The 16,510-nt window shown below is 40.0% G+C and overlaps 1 protein-coding gene across 2 annotated transcripts in view; it reads right to left on the bottom strand.

Moving 5' to 3' along the window:
• The window catches only part of yap1 (Yes1 associated transcriptional regulator), a 35,141-nt gene extending 19,437 nt beyond the window's left edge, over positions 1-15,704 (bottom strand). For both annotated transcript variants that reach the window (XM_084123757.1, XM_084123758.1), the window contains exons 1-2: positions 15,107-15,704; positions 12,182-12,411 (exon numbers count right to left, since the gene is read on the bottom strand). In XM_084123757.1, coding sequence (XP_083979883.1) covers positions 12,182-12,411; positions 15,107-15,307 — 431 coding nt within the window. In that variant the 5' untranslated portion in view covers positions 15,308-15,704. The remainder of the gene's footprint in view (positions 1-12,181; positions 12,412-15,106) is intronic.
• Between the last annotated feature and the right edge of the window lie 806 nt (positions 15,705-16,510).

The raw sequence follows: 16,510 nt of genomic DNA, 5'->3' as shown, positions 1-16,510 counted from the left end.
ACAGCATAGTGCAATTAAAAAATACCTATTTGTATTCATTAAAGGATTGCATTCTTGGTGAAGGGATCTCTTAGAAAGCAGTGAGTTGCCTACCTTCTGAACAGACTTCAGGTCTGTGATGCTGCTCTCTGTATAGGCACCTCACTAGCTTTTGGAACAGAGCAAATGTGTTTTTGTAGTCAGTCTGGGTCAGAGCCCTACCATTGCGTCACTCTTGAGCGTCTGCTCATGCAATGTTCTCTTTGCATTTCCAGCAGACACACCAACTCACTTCAAAATTCACAAATCAGCCAGACTGACTTCCCTTTACTCAGCGGGAAAGTACCGGGAAAATGGGAGGACAGTCAAAAACCAGCCAAAAGTAACAATAATGGTGAAATCCATATGCATATAATACTTAAACTGTTATTTATTCATAATGCCAACATGCCTGCTGTTAATGAATTGAAGGTGTGTTCACATTTGAGTGAATCCAGCCATTCCAATAGGAATCCACACAACTGGGAGTTGTGTGTGAGGGTGAAAAGTTTACCACTATCGACATTTCCTAATCTCAATGGGTAATGGGCTTTTTTTTTTGCACACAAAAGTTTGGAATGTTATAATGTAATTATCATGACCTTGGAAAAAAGGTCCATTATAATGAAATTAATGACCTGTAAAAAGGCCCATTATAATGAAATTATAATGACCTGAAATTTCGCCATTGTAACTGCACCATTAGAGACAATCATAATATATTATGCCAGGACATTCAACTCAACTTTACCTAGCTAACCGCAATCAATCAATGACCACTTCAGATAACTGATCAGTGCAGTGTAATGAGGCTGACTGCACATTCACACCAAACAACTAACACCAATGGCAACGGTCTCCTAAACTCCCACAGGAAAGCATCACCGCTGTCACGGCTCCTGCTCTGGGCCATTACAGATCGCTCTGGGCCACCAGCTGAGAGGCGTTATTGAGGATTATGGGGCTAGGGATGGAGACAAAAGCATAGACAGGATAGACGACCGCTCAAGAGACCCCCACAAACACCCTCCAGAGCTTCAAACATCAGATTCAGCCAGACGACTGCAAACCTTCACTACTTCCATCACAGACTAAGCACTGAAAAGACAGACTGGGGGAATGACAAACAGACAAAGAGAGGTCTACAACCCTGGGACCAGGCTTTTGCTTTATAGCCAAAAGACTAGGAGAGCGGAGGAGGGATTCTGGCACTCAAATCACATTGAGCCATGACCACACAGGAATCACTCCATGACACTAAAGGAGACAGTGCCCTATAGAAGCTCACTTCCTAATTTCCTCTCCAGCTGTTATCAGTGCTCATGAAACCAGAGAGCGCTGGAGGAGGAGGTGGTGGTGGAGAGGGGAGGTTAGCGAACTCACGGCACTGGGCATAGACCCACCCAAGCGCTCAACATGATTGATGGCCCAATTATCAGGGCCCTGTTTATTGTGCTGCAGTTATTTATAACACAGCAGAGCTTAAGGTGCAGCGATGAATGCTTCTCACAGTCGCACTCAACTTCGCCAGCACTGAATGTTTTCCACTTTGCCTAAGAAATAACAAATATTGACCTAAAAATATGAGAGCGTATACTGGATGAACTGTTTTCACAATAGTGAAATAAAAGATTTCATTCCCTATTCTACTTCCCCATTCTACTTACTTTCACAGGAGAATTCACTAGTGAAGGCACATTTCTGATAAAACACAACTTATATTCACACTTGGCATGTTTGGTTCGATTAAAACGAACCCTGGTGTGATTGCTCAGTTAATGCGGTTCATTTGAATAAGTGTGAACGCTTCCAAACAAACTCTGGTGCGGTTCGAGTGAAATATGAACACGACACGGACCAAAGACATGTACACGAATCAAAAACAGGTCATGACGTCACAAGATGCGACCCTAAAAAGGACAGAATGCTCAAACACATCTATTTTTTCTCGTGACAGTCGTGATGTTGCCCATCACAGTTCAGTAAAGGCATCAGAACCGCGTCTCATCGCAGCAGATCTTCGTTTGTGTGTGTGACGGAGGGATTCCTGAAGCTGTTTTAACTCCTTTACACATTTTATAAGCTCTTCACGAGTTTTCAGCTGGTCATAACACCATCATATGTAGGCTACGCACATACAACAAGTGCATTTAGCCCAGGGTACAGCATTGTTTTGGATGTTCGGTAATAAAAGCTGACCAATCAGGTTGTGAACATATCCCTATGCCTTTAGGTATGGTATCTTTAGGTCCTGTGTTAAAATGCAAATGTGAACGCTAAGTGGACCAGGAGAAAACGTTTTTTTTGTTTTTGTTTTTTACAATAACTATCTATCTCAGGGCAAGATGTATAATGGTTATCCTTCCAAAACGGTGTAATATTTATTGTTTTAAAAAAATAAATCAAAATGTTCTTCTATTGTAGATGTTCGACATTTTTGTTTATTATTTCAGTTTGAGGGTCAAATCGAGATAAGCTTCAGTTGTAATCGACAGGATGGCACAGATAACTTGAATATTCTTTTAAACTATTGGTCAATGAATATTTGTTTTTTTTGTGAGTAGGGTCAATACATAATTCATTTCTCACTAAAATAATTTAGTACTTCTAAACTACTCCTACACTACAACCGTGTCAGATCCTCACAAAGACTCTGTACATTAGCTTAGCATAACACACAGTCTCTAATGAGGCCACAGAGAGGCAGCCATTATGAATGACTGAATGCTGCTAGTCAGGACAGAAAGAGGACATCAGACCTCAGTCAACTCTCCATTTCTCCCTCGCAGCAGAGCGAGCAAGCGTGCATCAGGACGGGTGGATGAGTGACTCGGCTTCCGTCAGCAGGACATCATCAGGAGAGATTATTGAGCGACCTGCTGACCTCTGGCCGGATTTAAGTTCCTCTTTGAAGGAGGGCTCATATCACAGAGACCAGCGGACAAAGCAGCGAGTTAACAGAGTCAAAGAGAGAACGAGAGAGAAACTTGGGTAAAGGTTATGAAGTTCTCAAACAATTGTAGGCAAGCTATACTTTAAAAGGTGCAGTAAGCGATTTCAGAGAAACATTGTTGATATTTGAAATCAACCGAAACAAACACACTCCTCCCTTCATTGCTCCGCACCCAAAATGCACAAACACGCAATGCAAAAGTGGATGTCTCCTTATCATAGCAGAAGCGAAGCAAAATAAAGCTTCGCGAAAAATAAAGCGAAGATGACGAACGATCGACATGAAGGAACAAAAAATGACCATACAGTACAAAAGAGTTTGTTGTTAGTCGCCAGCAGCTCCAGACAAACAATGGCACTCAAAACTGTCCTGTTACTATAGATAACATTACAAAAACAGCATATCTTGGCTTCTGTGAAACAGCAAACCCAATGTTGCTCACGTACTGAGCAGAAACAACGCAACCATGCCGTCCACTTTCAGGCCTTCCCCTTTGGTCTCCAGAATGGGAAAGCTTTCTAATATTAACGCGGGTCCTAAAGCTCTTGCCTGATCATAACCCTTCTTTGTCCAGTGATACTCTTCTCAACTTTTCTCTTTTGTAATGTCTCTCAGCCGTCTCTCTTTCTACAGTCTTTCTTCAAACCTCCCTCCAGCTCACTCACTCTCTCTCCTCCCCCATCATGAGTGGACACGCCCCCTACTGCTGATTGGCTCACACTCTCTTCTCCGCTATCATGAGTGGACACGCCCCCTACTGCTGATTGGCACACTCTCTCTCCTCCCCATCATGAGTGAACACGCCCCCTACTGCTGATTGGCTCACTCTCTCTCCTCCCCCATCATGAGTGGACACGCCCCCCACTGCTGATTGGCTCACTCTCTCTCCTCCCCCATCATGAGTGAACACGCCCCCTACTGCTGATTGGCTCACTCTCTCTCCTCCCCCATCATGAGTGGACACGCCCCCCACTGCTGATTGGCTCACTCTCTCTCCTGATTGGTTACAAGTGTGTTGGTCCGATCCACTTTCAACGGCGTTTCTCAGAAATCACTTACTGCACCTTTAACATTTAAAGAATTTTACATTCTTTGTCCCATTAACGAGAAACCAAGAACCAAAACATCGTAAAACTGAATGTGACATTTAACATTTGCTGTGCTGTTTGGTAAATGTTAAGAGTGTTTTGACCGAGTCTGAATACATAGGCAGGGGTTCTTCTTGAGGCAGTTTGTTCCGCAGTGACAGTAGGAGCATTGATGTCTGGGGCAAAGGTGTTACATCAGGACTGGGTAAACACTGGTCTGGCTAACTCTGCCATCTATATGTACACACACATATACACATACACACACACACACACACACACACACTTCAACAGGAAAGGGGCTTGTTTGTGTGTGGTCAATAAAGCCCAAGCTTGACAAACACACATTTGCTTCACACTAGATGAGCTGAGAAATGAATCCACCCTGACCTGGGAAACTAAACATTACAAAAACGAGGCCACTAAATCTATGACTTAAAGCAGTATCTAAATGAGTCTGCGCTTCACGTGTACAATTAGTTCAGAAGTGTTAATCAAATGTTAATTATAAGTGTAATCTTGTGATTTTAATATCTAAAATTAGGTGGCAAACTTCATCTCATTTGTTTAGACTGTCATTTATTTATAACCTGATGGACACAAACCAAAAGTATTCAATTATTACTATAACAGCTGAATTAAGCACAAAGTCTCAAAATAATAAAACTATCATTTTAAAATGGATTGTTCAGACTATGAATTCTGAGTCACGCTTGTCGTAAAACAGTTAAATATAAAATAAAGCTAAATATAAAAACACTTATTCGTGACTCGTTTGAGACACTGTATTGTATCTCTTTGTTGCTCTCACATCAAAACAACATTAAGCAGTCCTGTCTACTGATATCTACTGCAGTACGACATATTAACAGTATAACAAAATTTCTCCCGTCTGTCACACAGTATTTACCAGCATTATACCGTCCAACTCTAGGAGATAGGCCTATAAAAAGGCCTTGATCATGCATGAAACAAAAGTATGATTGTGGTCTGGGTTTGTGGGAAGGACAGCCTCTCCGTGTGATGTTGATCACATTTGCAATAGCAAACTTTCACTCCCTTCACCCGTCCTCCACACAAATGTGCTACAAATGGAGCTAGGAAGAGAGGCCTGTCCCAGATGGCTAAACCGTTAGCCATCAAAGAGACGGCCAAAAGCAGTACATAACATGCCTGCTACAAACTCACACATACAAGGGTGCAAGTCAACACAGCGTGATTCACACCGAGCCTCCCGTTGAGCGGATTTAAACACAGACAGGAGTGGCGGAAGATAAAGTTAAAATCACACGAACACAAAACTCCTCACAATCCCGCCACGTCTATATTTTGCCCGTAACACCCCAATGAACCGTTTCGAAATTGAGACGGATGTGAATTTAGCCTATACATCCTTTCGGAGAAGGGGGGAAAAGGCAGAAAAGCAAATATTTTCCCAACTGGCCAGAGAAAATGGAGTTTGAGTGTCTGAGGAAAATCCAAAAGAAAACAGGCCACCCCAGAAGACTGCAGCACTCAATAACAAAGACTGTCTAAGCTAGCAGTGTGTGTTTGGACATGTAACGCTTCCAGGAGCACACATTTTACTACGGTACTGCTAAAGCTGGGACAAAAGACTGTGTGAGTGTCGCCTGCTCATAATACACATGCTTTCTTAAAAAAAAAACTTTGCTGTTTGTTTCCATTAGAGCACTGATATTAAAATTCTGGTCAATAGTCAAGTCATGTCACCTTTATTTATATAGCGCTTTATACAATACAGATTGCTAAATGATTCAATGATGTGAACAGAGTTCATTAAGCAGAAAATAGTGCCATTGCATCACAGATTTTAACAGAAAACCATCGTTTTAAATTGTAATAACATTTCACAATATTAACTTTTCTCTGTATTTTTGATCAAATAAATGCATGCATGAGGACTTCTTTTAAAAACACAAACTTTTATGTTAGTTGCGATTAGTCGATTTGATAGCACTAGTATTCTCATGTTATGGCCAACATTAAAACTACATACTATTTCATCAGAATAAAAGTAAACTAAAACTTAAATCAATCAAGTGAATTTAGGCATCACAAAACTACAAGGTGTCAAAATGGATAATAATTTTGAGATTAGCTAAAGACTAAATGTAAGTGTTTTTCCATTATTAGTGCTTTTAAATATTGAGTGTTAGATGACAGCAAAGGTAAACCAAATGTAAAAATAAAGGTACTGAGCATGCACAATGAAATATTCAATAACTACGTATTAAAAACAACCTCCAGTAACCAAAATAATAATGATATATTGTGCATCTCTAACTGTGTTTACATGGGATTTAGCAAGTTACAGCCATCAACCACAAGTAATAAAAAGAGTCCTAATGAAATACATTCAAGGGAAGCCCTGCGATCATGTGCTCTTGTGTTTTTCCAGCTTGTCAAATCATGCTCACCTCCTTCCCAAGAAAAAAAGAAAATAAAAAGAAAGGAAAAACCCACCATGGTGGGAGCAGACAGCAGGAAGGAAACAAGGGGGCCATTTTTAGTTTACAGAGCTTGAGGCCACACTGTGGTAGAGTAAGTTGCAAAAACCAAACAGCGCTCATTAAATCACTTAACACCACACATTTACTATCACCACCAGGTCCCCTCACACTCTAATGACGGGTCACGTCCTTTAACTCCTAACAAATGGTAAATCTTTTCAAAATTCACCTTATCCGCCATATTTCGCCACATATCTACACAAGAAAGACGTTTGCAACAATCGCTAAAGTCTAAATGCATGTATGCGCAACTTTTGCCTTCAGGAAAGACTGAGACGCACCTTTGTATAGTAATTGAAAGCAGCATGTTTTAAAGCGGGTGGAGGGGTTCCCATCAGAGGGTCTAATCCCCGTGATAGCAGGGGTCCACATCCCTGAGGGCCCTTCTCGGCTAGGGCCGCCCGAATCCCCCCACTGATTCCTGGCTTTAATAAGACAACGGAAACACTGATTAGCCCCTCTATTTGGCCACATTCTCCAAATTAGAATCCTTCATTAGTTTATGACCCTGGTCTCAGTGTTAATGCCCTGTGAACTTAACCCCCCCCCTCCTCCTGGGGTCCCAAAAAACAGGCAGGCGAGAACTAAACAAGATGACCCTCAACCGCCCTGAGCCCCCCTTCCCCACGGTCCGAGTCTATTATAAATGAAAGCTCACAGTAAACTGTTGGAGAAAAAGGGAAAGAGAGGAGAGGTCAACACATCATGTTGACCTTTCCCACTTCTGTCTTCCACAGGGTTAATAATGAAAGCAGGAAGACAAGAGGGAAAAACAGGAGATAGAGACCAACCTCAAAGAAGAAAAAAAAAACCTAGGCTATAACTTTTTAACCTGTGAAACAAGAGTTGCAAATAATCAGGGTAAATGATCTGTAAATATCATAAATAATATAATTCGCCAGAAGATTAAATAAAATGCACTGCTGACTGGAATGACAATTGTTATCGAGCTGACAACACTCAACAACGTACGATATTTCCCAGAAATATTTCTTATTATCTGAATAAGGCAGGGACTTTATTACAAAGCGACAATTAATGCAATAGAATGCAATTAATGTCACGCACTTAAAATGTGCATTGCGTAGTTTCCGTTTTGCCTTAAATAAATGCGTTTAGGCTTGCGTTTATAATTAATGTTATTTATAGTGAATGCAACTATAATTTATGTTTGTTTTAACTTGCTTTCCAGAAAATAAAGTACACTCTTAAAAATAAAGGTTCTTTATCGGCATTGATGGTTCCATGAAGAACCTTTAACATCCATGGAACTTTTCAATTCCAGAAAAGGTTCTTTATAGTGGAAAAAGGTTCTTTAGATTATAAAAATGTTCTTCACACTAAGAAAAACTGTTAATTTAAAGGTTCTTTGTAGAAACCTAAAATGGTTCTTCAATGGCATCACTGTGAAAAAACAACCTTTTAGGACCTTTATTTACTTTTTTTGGAATTCTCAGGAAGCTCAACAACAACCATCTGGAAGCGCCACAGAACTTGTTCCCTATAATCCCGGGCTTTTGAGGCGGCAGTGAAACGGTCTTCAAATGACTGGGTGTTGCAGGTTGATTACGACTTCTGATAGCTTTGTGCTTCCTGTCATTTTCGTCCCGCTATCAAAGTGTCACGGGACACCACTGAGGCCTGAGCAAAGCCTGAACTAAATATAGAAGGACAAAAAGGTTACAGTGTAACCGTTCACGGCTAAAATCTAACTAGCTTTAATGCGATAGATCTTTTACTGTATGTTCTTTTACTATACCGTCTTTTACTCTTTTACTGTCTTTTACTGTATGTTGTATGAGTCACTCAATCTTGTTTGTTTGTCTATATCTGACCGGGTCACATGAGTGTCACTGGATGAATAAAGCAAACCTCTCATGCTCTCTCTCTCTACTTTATCTCTACTGAGCGGATTCACAAACTGCACTTTCATTCATGCTGAAACGGAGACTTCATTTAGCTGTGTGACTCACATGTGGCTGAATGAGAGAGCCGTCGGGATACTTCACACACAGCCATCTGCTTATCTGACTGCAATGAATGGTAAAAATATATGCTCTCTAATGAAATCGCTGGCCTTAGGAGAAAAAGACTTATGAGAGGATCTTATATGTCCAGAACAGTAGTGGTCACCTGAAAGTAATGTGAGCTTGTTATGGTTTCAAACAGGTTGGCTCACAGCCCTGTCACCACCCCTCATCTGAAGAGGTCCTGATTATAAATAGGAGTATGTTTCTGTTTTCCTGGACAAGCTTCCTGAAGCCTCTAGTGATTCTAGATTCAATCACTTCACTTCAATCAAACACTTTCAATGTCCAATGAGAGTCGCAAAGAAACAGAATTATTCAACATGATATGCATTTGCTAAATGAATCTATATTTAGCAGAATCAAAAAAAATATGAATTGTAAATTTCATAAACGTTAATCTATAATTTGCCAGAAAAAAATCACCGCTGACCAGATTGACAATGTTTATTAAGATGAAAGCACTCAACAACAGCTATGTTTCAATCCAAAGTTGCAAATTTAACTTGTGTGCAACTCAACAAAAAACTAACAAAATCGTCACTTCCTGGGAAATTGCCGCAAAATATCTGTAATAAAAATGGAAGTTGCAGCAATCAGGGAAGCAACTGGCTCTTTCTCATACATCATAAATTACTTGCATCTCATAACGTCACACGAAACTCAATAAACACTGTCATGTTATCTTGCTTTCGGATGTTGGTGTTTATGAACGCAATCATGCGAGGCGCTTCTGGAAGGGAATTAAACCAAGTCATTTTGACAACAGATTTTGGCTCAGGCATTTCAGAATGATCAAACCAACATTTGAGATGCGATAGGATAGTCCAGTTTCCAATCACATCCACTGTTGAGGCAAAATCATATGAGTTATGTGTTGCACATCAAGGGATCAAGTTCCTCACAAAAGCTGCGCTTGAACACACCAAAAGGACTAAAGGCGACTGTCAACTAGTATGTGCGTTCTGCTCCTGCGTGGGAGTAAATGTCTGACTATATCAGCAGCAGGAGTCAATAGTCTATCTTCGTCATTCAAAAAGGGAAACCAAAACTAGAACTTGCTCGCTTTGATCACTTTCGCTTTTAATCTCCTGCACTGACTCGTTCGCTAAGTTAGAACAGCATCAGTTCTCTCACCAACGGCGCAATGCTGATTCAACGTGCTGAATCGGACCCAAAAAATCTGAGGCTGTCCGACTAGAGCCAACAGTGCAGAACACACAGAAAAACTAAGCCGACCGACGCTCAAAAACAGTGTGTCCCGGCCCATAGAAATAATGCTCAAAAATGGGTTTCAGATTCATCTGACCTGAATCAGATTCGTTCTTGAAGTGGAACAAACGCCAGGGTCTCAAGACCCATTTTAAGTTGGACTATTTTTAATCTGACACACTGTCTTAGAAACAACACTCATGACAGTAATATGCTTGCTACAAAAATGAGGAATCACTGACAAACCATGTCAACTTCCTGTGGGAAAGTTATGCACAAACAAAGCTGGAGTCAACAACAATAAGACAATAAATAAAATGAGCCTGCATTTCTCTAAAACCCCAAACAAAGAGAAGTTAAGAAGGAGGGGGTTGTACAGACAAGAAGAGACGTTCATGTGTGCTCGTACACCATCCACTCAAAAAGGTAGCAGTGTGAGTAGCCTATGTCTCAATCTTTGCTTAAAAAAACATGCTTTATTTTTGCACTGAGGAGAGAGAACTACCAGACTAAATTTGGAGGCGAGTCTTAAGGTTCAGTCGTCCTCATTGTTGGATGCATTAACAGTTGCAACATTTCCAAAACATTAGCCTTGGTCTTGTGAGCCGTCTACACAAATGGCGTTTTCCCCTTCCTGTCCCTCAACCCCCTTTTGCACAACTCCTGGAGATCTGGTCCAAATGAAGCAGATGTTCTCCAGATGTTCCTCTTCTAAACATCTGGTTTTAAAAGCTCTCCGTTTTATCATAGTAAATTGGAGACTAATCATGTTTGTCTAGAAGCTATTGGTCAGAGGGTCACAGATCCAGACATCCCAGAAACTTTGTATTCAATTCGGCCCTAATATAGCAGCTATTAAATAAATAAGAATTTGAATAGGACATATCAAAAAGACACAATGTACTCCTTAAATATGTTCCTGTGTCCTGTGGACAGGCTTCTGCGGCTAGGCAGATGAGTTTACCAGGCCGGCCCGTCCTCCGCTCGTTCTACGCTGCTACACTGGGCCTTTGTTCCCCTCTGAAACCCAATCCGCAGAAGCTCTAAGTACCCACACACACACAGAGAAGGAAACCTTGGCACACAAGCTAACACAATGTAGTAGAAACTATAAACCAGCTGGAAAAAACGATTCCTTATTGGGATTTTTGATCAAAAATTAGCTTTCATCTGCATATGGAGACATTTTCTTAATGTAGCTCTTGTTCAAAACAACTTTTTTTGACTTTTTGTCAACTAAAATACATGTAACAAGTCTTCCATTTCTAAAATGACTCGTAGCACTGCAAACTCAAAGGGTTAGTCCACCCAAAAATATAGAAACATTGATCAATAGCTACGTTTACATGGACATCTTTTGTTTCAATTCCGATGATGAATCCGAACGTAGTGTTACACGTGAACGCTAAATAAAGTGATCAGGTTGATGTGCACGTTTATATGTCACAAACTTCAAATCGGAATAGATTTTTTGATGTGCACAAATATAGTTTCCCACTGTTTGCGCATACTAAACATTCTCCAATATTGCTTCTTTTCTTTGTTTTAAAGAGCTTTCTTTATCGTTATCTATTTCGGGTCCTAAATAGGAGACGACGAGCACATGAACCGTTTGTGCCGCGCAGCTTATATTTATCAAGCAATAAAAACACCCCTTCCAGCGCCCATCTGTGGATGAGAGTCTGAAACAAGGACTGATGGGACGGTGTCCTGCTCCACTTCAAAGACGATGAGTGGAAGGAGAATTTTAAAATGACAACACATCAGCTCGTTCCACACGTCATATGTCAATATGCCATTTCTACGTCATTGCACATGCGCAGTACTTTCCAGTTTCGGGTTTCATTCCGATCAAGCGCTTACATGTCCTCTCATTCGGATTAGGAAAGGTTTAAAGCAACCCTTATAATCCAAATTAAATTTTAATCTGATTTGGCCAATACATTCCAACTGTGCTACTAGACCGATTACAATCGGATTATTATGTGTATGTATGTTTGCATGACGTGCAAGAACCAATGAGGTTCATTCTCACGCGTCACGCCAGGATGTTTGAGCTTCCGCAAAAACTGCAAATGTATTCTTGCGTGTCAGTCAAGTGTGGTTGAGCTTCTATTTTCCGTATTTGATGTGGTCTATGCATGTTTGCTGATCAATGTATAAATGTGAATAAAAACCTAAATTTAACCCGTTCATCATATACAGTGTCTCTTTAGAAGACTTGGATTAAACCACTCAATTCATACGGATTTTCATTATACCATCTCTGTAACCCCAATCTAAAGGACAACAATGCCTTACCAATTCAAAAGACAACCAAACAATGTTGCCACATCAAGCATGACTACTTACTTTAAGAAGTATCTCTGTCCCGAAGGGGTCTTGGCCATCTCCCAACCTGGGGGCAGTGGCACATCATCGGGTATCTCGTACGAGGACTGGCGGAGGTGCTGAGGTGGGGCAGGGCCCATGCTGCTCAGCGTGCCAGGGGAAACGGCACCCAGCTGCAGGGAGGCCGGAGAGGAGTGTGCCCTGACGTGCTGGGGCGTGAGGGTGCCAGCGGTACCTGCATCTGTGCTGGCCTGTAGAGGGATAGAGGATTAGGATTACATTGGAAGCAAAAAGGCTTCAAGCAATAAGTCTCTTAAAGGGATACTTCACCGATTAGCATTAAGCTTTGTATCAGTAACCAGGTTGTATTTTGGAATGACCGTGCTTCCCTCCCTCATGTCCCCCTGAGACGAGAGATTTCTGTATTGTGTTTCTGGAAAAAAACCTCTGATGACCCAAAAATCGTCATTTAGCATCAAACGCCGTCTTTTCAGTTTCAAGTCGACTAGTAGCCTAGTTGTATAATTTCTTCCGACACTGCCCTCTGTAACCGGTAGGCGTGGCTTGGGAGTGGCCTCGTAAGGCAGCGAAGCAAGTGCATTCTGGGAGTTGTTGTCTTTCATCCACATGAGCCAAAAATACATTTTCTGGCTTTTCTCAGTCTAGAAGGCACCAACTTCTAAAATAATTTCACATTTCTACTACATAAATGATCCAATTTAAATACACATTCATCTCTCCAGCGGTGAAATATCCCTTTAAAAAGCAAAGAGGCTTATGTCTAAACCTAAATATTCAGAACACCAATTTTGAAGTCACTTATATACACACAACACCAAGAACACATACACATGTACACCCACACAATTAACTTCAATATGCACCATTGCGAAGGTCATTATACTAAATATATTTTTTCCTCTTATACTTCTGCTGAAATGTTAACAGAAATTAGGGTTGCAATACAATACAGTACATAAATGCATTCATTAATCTTGATAAATATCACAAGGTAATCATTAAAACATTATTCTTTATAAATTTTGTTTTCTTTCCTTTTTATGTCACATCTGTTTTCTTGATGCCATAAAAGTCCTCCATGTGTAGAATTTGTTACTGTGAACATTCTTTGTAACTTTAACTAATCACTCTGCTCAACCAGCCTATAACTTTTTAAAGGAAACATGAGGGGAAAAAATCTGCAGTGAAATTATTAATGAGCTCAGTGATGTATTGCATGTACAAATGTTTTTTCCCAGAGAACAAAATATAATGCAAATACATTAATAACATTTTTAAGTAACATATTTACGTACATTCATTTAAAATAAACTATGTTTTAAACTATGGGTTGGAAAAGCATAGGAAATTTGTCAGTTTTTCCAGTGAATAAAGGGAAAGTCAAAGTGCATAAGAACTAGGATAATAACAAGAAAACTTATTTCCAACTTGAATAAAAATATCAAACATGGAAACGTATAAAACAACTAATTTTTTTTTTTTTTTACACAAGGGCACTTCTGTCCTCTTGAATCATAGCAGAGTGTTGCTTTCATTAGTTTTATCAGCTTATTTGACAATAACAAAAGGTTAAGAAACGGATGTGGCCTACGCTGCAGACTTTAGGAGGAGCTAAGTAGGAAACAGGCTGTCCTGGAGCAACTTTTCAGCACAACTCACCGTGTGCGCATGCGCGAGATGTGATTCCAAGATCGAGAAAACTCGATTACTTTTGTTGTTAATGTTGTAAAACATCATTTTTTTAAGCTTCAAATGATAGCCGAACGATTTAAGTATCTTCCCTTGTGGCACAAGTGCTGGAAACTAAAAAATATAACCCGCATATTGTTTATAAACTAAACTATGAACTATAAAACGGACCGTTTATATATCGCCATTCTTGTGAAAATGCAAAGTGTTCATTAGGCAAAATGTTTCATCTAAAGACAAAGCGATAAATGTAAAGGTCAGTGATGGAATTGTAATGAACAGAACACTGAACTCGGCTGTTTAGAATCACAAGATCAAAACTATCGAAAGGAATCACTCTTTTGAGTCGGTTCTTTTCACTGAACTGGTTAAACGGGTTAGCATTTGGTCTGAGTCGTTTTGTGATTCAGTCCGAATCATTCCAAAAGCTCACTCATTCACTGAATCGTTTTATGCACGGAGGTTTAACCTCTGTAAAACAGTAACGGAATGATTTATATAACACAACTAAAAGAAAGTTGGATGAAGTGTAATATTTCGGTTACCTAGGCCTACAGAATTCAAACCTGGAAATTGATCTTATCGTTTGACAGTAACTTGAACGCAGCAAGCGAATTACTTTGTACAGTTAGTCAAGACATTTAAGCCCAATAAGTAGGCAACACAATTATTTGACAAAGTAGTCTAATATGTTTCACCGTCACTGTACCATGGCACAGCCAAACTGGCACCAAATTCAAATAGAGCTAGAGAATTAGCCAATTATGCTACTGAGATTTTTAATAAACATGTATTAGATCAAACTATGTTTCAGGTTGGCAGTATAGCCTACTTAACGATAACTAATTGAGCTATTTTTTCTGTGGAGCAGTTGTTTGCTTTAGTCGTTCACACTGGCTACATTTCTAACGCATTATGGCTTTTATGTTCAGACTGAGTACTCTGTTGTTTAGTTTTATTGAAATTAATATTATTATTATTTACTTTGGTCATAACTTGCCGTCACATAATATCAGTAGATACTTTATTTTCTTTGTATTTTCCCTTAATGCAGTCCTCACTGTTCTTTGTTCATGCAATAAATAAATAAAAATCTAAACGCGACAAAATAAACGCCCGATAATAATCAGCGAGGACGCGTCGAACTGCAGACTGAAAAGTCGCGTGAAACTGTGCGCGCGCCAGTTGCAGTGTCAGCCGCAGGAAAAGTTTGTGGTTTCTGTGGGGTGGTCTTACTTGTCTGGAGTGGGACTTTGGCTCTGGCGGCTTGAAGAATGAGTCTGGCAGCTTTCTCATCCTCATCGGCACGGAAGGGGGGACGATGGTGTTTTTCGGGTTCATCACAGCGTTAAAAAGAGCCTCCAGATCGGTCTCGGAGTCTCCCCGAACATGGACGATCTGATGGCCGACAGGAGGGTTGTGCTGGCTCGGATCCATGACTCCGAATAAAATAGAGCTCTTCTTTCTATCCGACTGAAATAGTGTAAGCAGGAAAGTTGACTGCAACCATAAAACGGCGAAAAATTAGATCCAAACAGCCGTTTTCCGTCCGTCCACTTTATTAATTATCCAAGCCTTGCGAAAAAAAGTAGGCAACGCAGTGTTTTTCTTCTTCCCAAAAACACCCCAATATATGTGGAAACAAGCATATCTACTGAACTTTATCCTTTAAACTTTTTATAAAGTGTCTGAACTCTTTAAAATCGCTGTTCGTGTGACTTCCCTAAAAGTTTACAGCTCTTCTAACGCAGACATTGGTAGTGACTGTCCTGGGCTTTGAAAATCACAGCCCTCTCACTAACCTAACTAACTTTTTTTTCTTCTCTCAACTTCTGAAAGTTTGGGCAGGACATCAAACTTTATGAGTCATGTGACCGCTGACTCAGAGGGGCGGGGCTTAAGCAAGGGCCTTTAAAGCAACACGAGTTCCTTCTGTATGGGGGCCCATGCATTTAGTCCACACATATTTATATTCCTAGCATAAGTATTTTAATAATAAAGTATAAAGTACATATATATCTGTTATTGTATTATATAACTATCGTTTATTTCATGCTAAAACATTTTTATAAATTTTTTCATATCTTAATGTGCGTCACTAAATAGGCTTAAAATGATAATAATAAAACAATCATCATGACACAGCAATTTTTCTTTTCTTTTATAATAAAGTTGTCACACAAGGTTGTTTTGTGTGTGTTTTTAGGGGGTTTCACAATTTTTTATTCATATTTAAGCTTTGCGATGAAGTGTCAGACACCATCTAATAAATATCTTTATACAAAAAATACACCAGTGAAGTTCAAGCACTCGCTTCCTTATGAATAAAGAAATAAATTGTCTTTCATTATGTAGAAAGCCGCAGAAAAGTAGTTCCATGCAGTTCCCATAATTGTTATGTAAATGAGCCTTCCCGTTCCATTGAGAAATCATTTTGTCAAGACTGAGGCCAGCTCTTTTCCCATACATTTAACATTGAGTGACTGATTATGAAGCCCTTTTAATCCCCTGCGGGAACTGTAAGAGCATGATGAATGGATTAAAAAAGTTACTTTGTACTTTTCTCTCTTTTTTTTAACCAGCCAACCAATATCCAGCCCTAACATGAACAGTCTCTGCAAGCCATATATAATGAACCAC

Source organism: Abramis brama (genome assembly GCF_963993115.1).
Source record: "Abramis brama genome assembly, chromosome: 9".
NCBI classification, from domain to species: Eukaryota; Metazoa; Chordata; class Actinopteri; order Cypriniformes; family Leuciscidae; genus Abramis; species Abramis brama.
This window is presented reverse-complemented; position numbering and strand designations above follow the sequence as displayed.